The sequence below is a fragment of the Rutidosis leptorrhynchoides genome, chromosome 10 (assembly GCF_046630445.1).
Source record: "Rutidosis leptorrhynchoides isolate AG116_Rl617_1_P2 chromosome 10, CSIRO_AGI_Rlap_v1, whole genome shotgun sequence".
NCBI lineage: Eukaryota > Viridiplantae > Streptophyta > Magnoliopsida > Asterales > Asteraceae > Rutidosis > Rutidosis leptorrhynchoides.
In genome coordinates, this window is record NC_092342.1 from 24,808,931 (window position 1) to 24,812,815 (window position 3,885).

The 3,885-nt window shown below is 36.5% G+C and overlaps 1 protein-coding gene across 1 annotated transcript; it reads right to left on the reverse strand.

The window, feature by feature from the left end:
• Positions 1–1,999: 1,999 nt before the first annotated feature.
• LOC139870121 (uncharacterized) lies at positions 2,000–3,304 on the reverse strand. The gene is made up of 4 exons (XM_071857972.1): positions 3,001–3,304; positions 2,634–2,835; positions 2,336–2,534; positions 2,000–2,239 (listed from the first exon to the last, which is right to left on the reverse strand). The coding sequence occupies exons 1-4, from the start codon at positions 3,302–3,304 to the stop codon at positions 2,000–2,002; spliced, it is 945 nt and encodes a 314-aa protein (XP_071714073.1).
• Between the last annotated feature and the right edge of the window lie 581 nt (positions 3,305–3,885).

Here is a 3,885-nt window from a genome sequence, read left to right on the forward strand (position 1 = left end):
TCTAAACTTGTTCGCAAACAAAAGTTAATCCTTCTAACTTGACTTTTAAAATCAGCTAAACACATGTTCTATATCTATATGATATTCTAACTTAATGATTTAAAACCTGGAAACACAAAAAACACCGTAAAACCGGATTTATGCCGTCATAGTAACACCGCGGGCTGTTTTGGGCTAGTTAATTAAAAACTATGATAAACTTTGATTTAAAAGTTGTTATTTTGAGAAAATGATTTTTATTATGAACATGAAACTATATCCAAAAATTATGGTTAAACTCAAAGTGGAAGTATGTTTTCTAAAATGGTCATCTAGACGTCGTTCTTTCGACTGAAATGACTACCTTTACAAAAACGACTTGTAACTTATTTTTCCAACTATAAACCTATACTTTTTCTGTTTAGATTCATAAAATAGAGTTCAATATGAAACCATAGCAATTTGATTCACTCAAAACGGATTTAAAATGAAGAAGTTATGGGTAAAACAAGATTGGATAATTTTTCTCATTTTAGCTACGTGAAAATTGGTAACAAATCTATTCCAACCATAACTTAATCAACTTGTATTGTATATTATGTAATCTTGAGATACCATAGACACGTATACAATGTTTTGACCTATCATGTCGACACATCTATATATATTTCGGAACAACCATAGACACTCTATATGTGAATATTGGAGTTAGCTATACAGGGTTGAGGTTGATTCCAAAATATATATAGTTTGAGTTGTGATCAATACTGAGATACGTATACACTGGGTCGTGGATTGATTCAAGATAATATTTATCGATTATTTCTGTACATCTAACTGTGGACAACTAGTTGTAGGTTACTAACGAGGACAGCTGACTTAATAAACTTAAAACATCAAAATATATTTAAAGTGTTGTAAATATATTTTGAACATACTTTGATATATATGTATATATTGTTATAGGTTCGTGAATCAACCAGTGGCCAAGTCTTACTTCTCGACGAAGTAAAAATCTGTGAAAGTGAGTTATAGTCCCACTTTTAAAATCTAATATTTTTGGGATGAGAATACATGCAAGTTTTATAAATGATTTATAAAATAGACACAAGTACGTGAAACTACATTCTATGGTTGAATTATCGAAATCGAATATGCCCCTTTTTATTAAGTCTGGTAATCTAAGAATTAGGGAACAGACACCCTAATTGACGCGAATCCTAAAGATAGATCTTTTGGGCCTAACAAACCCCATCCAAAGTACCGGATGCTTTAGTACTTCGAAATTTATATCATATCCGAAGGGTGTCCCGGAATGATGGGGATATTCTTATATATGCATCTTGTTAATGTCGGTTACCAGGTGTTCACCATATGAATGATTTTTATCTCTATGTATGGGATGTGTATTGAAATATGAAATCTTGTGGTCTATTATTATGATTTGATATATATAGGTTAAACCTATAACTCACCAACATTTTTGTTGACGTTTTAAGCATGTTTATTCTCAGGTGATTATTAAGAGCTTCCGCTGTCTCATACTTAAATAAGGACGAGATTTGGAGTCCATGCTTGTATGATATTGTGTAAAAACTGCATTCAAGAAACTTATTTTATTGTAGCATATTTGTATTGTAAACCATTATGTAATGGTCGTGTGTAAACAGGATATTTTAGATTATCATTATTTGATAATCTACGTAAAGCTTTTTAAACCTTTATTGATGAAATAAAGGTTATGGTTTGTTTTAAAAATGAATGCAGTCTTTGAAAAACGTCTCATATAGAGGTCAAAACCTCGCAACGAAATCAATTAATATGGAACGTTTTTAATCAATAAGAACGGGATATTTCACACTACACGTTGGAGTTGTCTCGTCAGGAAATAGTTGCGGATACTTTTGCTTCATCTGGTCTTCACGTTCCACGTAAATTCTGGTCCTCTGGGTGCGTTCTAACGAACTTTAACAATCAGTATGTTGCTCTGCTTTAGACGTATGACCTCACGGCCCATGATCTAAACAGGTTCCTCCGTGAAATGAAGTTTAGTGTCATCTTGTATATCTTCTAAAGGAATTATCAGATTCTCATCTGCCAAACACTTTTTCAAGTTTGACACATGAAACATGTCATGAATTTCACTAAGCTCGTGAGGTAGAATCAATATATAAGCTACTGGTACAACCCGTTCAGTAATCTCGAATGGTCCAACGTACCTTGGACTTAACTTGCCCCGTTTCCCGAAACGTACTACACCCTTCCAAGGTGATACTTTCAACATAACTTTGTCACCAACCTGAAATTCTAGAGGTCTCCTTCGAACATCGGCATAGCTCTTTTGTTGACTTCGAACTGTTCTCAACCTCTCTTGAATTTGTACAATTTTCTCTGTAGTCTCGTAAATAATCTCAGGACCTGCCAATTGAATATCCCCTAATTCACTCCAGCATAAGGGTGATCTGCACTTCCTCCCGTATAGCATCTCGAAAGGAGCAACCTTAATATTTATGTGATAACTATTGTTGTACGATAATTCTGCCAGTGGTAGATGTCTATCCCATCCATTCCCAAAGTCAATAACACATGCTCTCAACATGTACTCTAAAGTTTGGATGGTTCTTTCGCTTTGGCCATCTGTCTGTGGGTGATACGTTGTACTCATATCAAGTCGAGTTCCCATTGCCTTTTGCAATGTTTGCCAAAATCTCGATGTAAACCTGCTATCGCGGTCGGAAATAAGAGATATTGGCACACTATGTATGGAAACCACTTCCTTTAGGTAAACTTGGGTCAACTTTTCCATCTTATCCGTCTCCTTAATCGATAGAAAATGAGCAGATTTAGTGAGATGATCTACAACAACCCAAATGGTGTCATAACCTCCCACGGTCTTGGGTAACTTAGTAATAAAATCTATAGCAATGCATTACCATTTCCACGGGGGAATCTCTGGTTATGTCAGCAGTCCTGACGGTCTTTGATGTTCATCCTTGACCTTAGCACACGCCAAGCATTTACCAACGTAGGTAGCAATATCGACCTTCAGATTGGGCCACCAGTATAGTGCCTTAAGATCTTGATACATTATGTCGGATCCAGGGTGAATGGAGTATCTTGACTTGTGCGCCTCATCTAGCACGAGTTCCCTTCGTTCGCTAAATTTCGATACCCATATTCTATTAGCAAAGTAGTGAGTTCCATCATCTCTAATGACAAACTGTTTATCTCGGCCCTTGAGAGATTCAATAACAATATTCTCTTGCGTTAAAGCCTCGAGTTGTGCATCGTGAGTTTTAGAAGTAAGATTCGTACGGACGGTCATGTTCAGCGCTCTAACTTGGAGAGATCTAGCTTTCTCCTTCCTACTCAAGGCATCTGCTACAACATTAGCCTTGCCAGGATGGTAGCAAATTTTACAGGCGTAGTCATTCAGCAGTTTCACCTAACGTCTCTGTCTCATGTTGAGCTGCTTCTGATCGAAAATATGTTGCAGGCTCTTCGCTCTTGTGATCGGTAAAGACTGTAAACTTAGTAGCATGCAAGTAGTGTCTCCACATTTTCAGTGTAAAGACTACTACACCAAGTTCTTAATCGTGTGTCGTATAGTTCTGTTCGTGAATCTTCAACTGTCGTGATCCATAGGCAATCACTTTCTTTCTTCACATCAGCACGCAACCAAATCCTTATCGTGAAGCATCGCGATAAATGACGAAATCTTCGTTTCCCTTGGGTAAAGATAAAATCGGAGTAGTAGTCAATTTCTGTTTTAATAACTGAAATGCAGTCTCATGTTGCTCGGTCTACTTATACTTCTTACCCTTGTGAGTTAATGCAGTCAATGGTCATGCTATAGTAGAGAATCCCTCAATGAATCTCCTGTAATAACCGGCGAGACCTAAGAAT

What these genes read in the sequence shown, in the direction of transcription:
- LOC139870121 (XM_071857972.1), bottom strand. Translation starts at nt 3,304, where the DNA reads ATGACCGTCCGTACGAATCTTACTTCTAAAACTCACGATGCACAACTC. An exon ending in CGATATTGCTACCTACGTTG is followed by an intron (nt 2,836 to 3,000) that starts GTAAATGCTTGG and finishes GGGTTGTTGTAG; the next exon opens with ATCATCTCACTAAATCTGCT. An exon ending in TTCAAGAGAGGTTGAGAACA is followed by an intron (nt 2,240 to 2,335) that starts GTTCGAAGTCAA and finishes TCACCTTGGAAG; the next exon opens with GGTGTAGTACGTTTCGGGAA.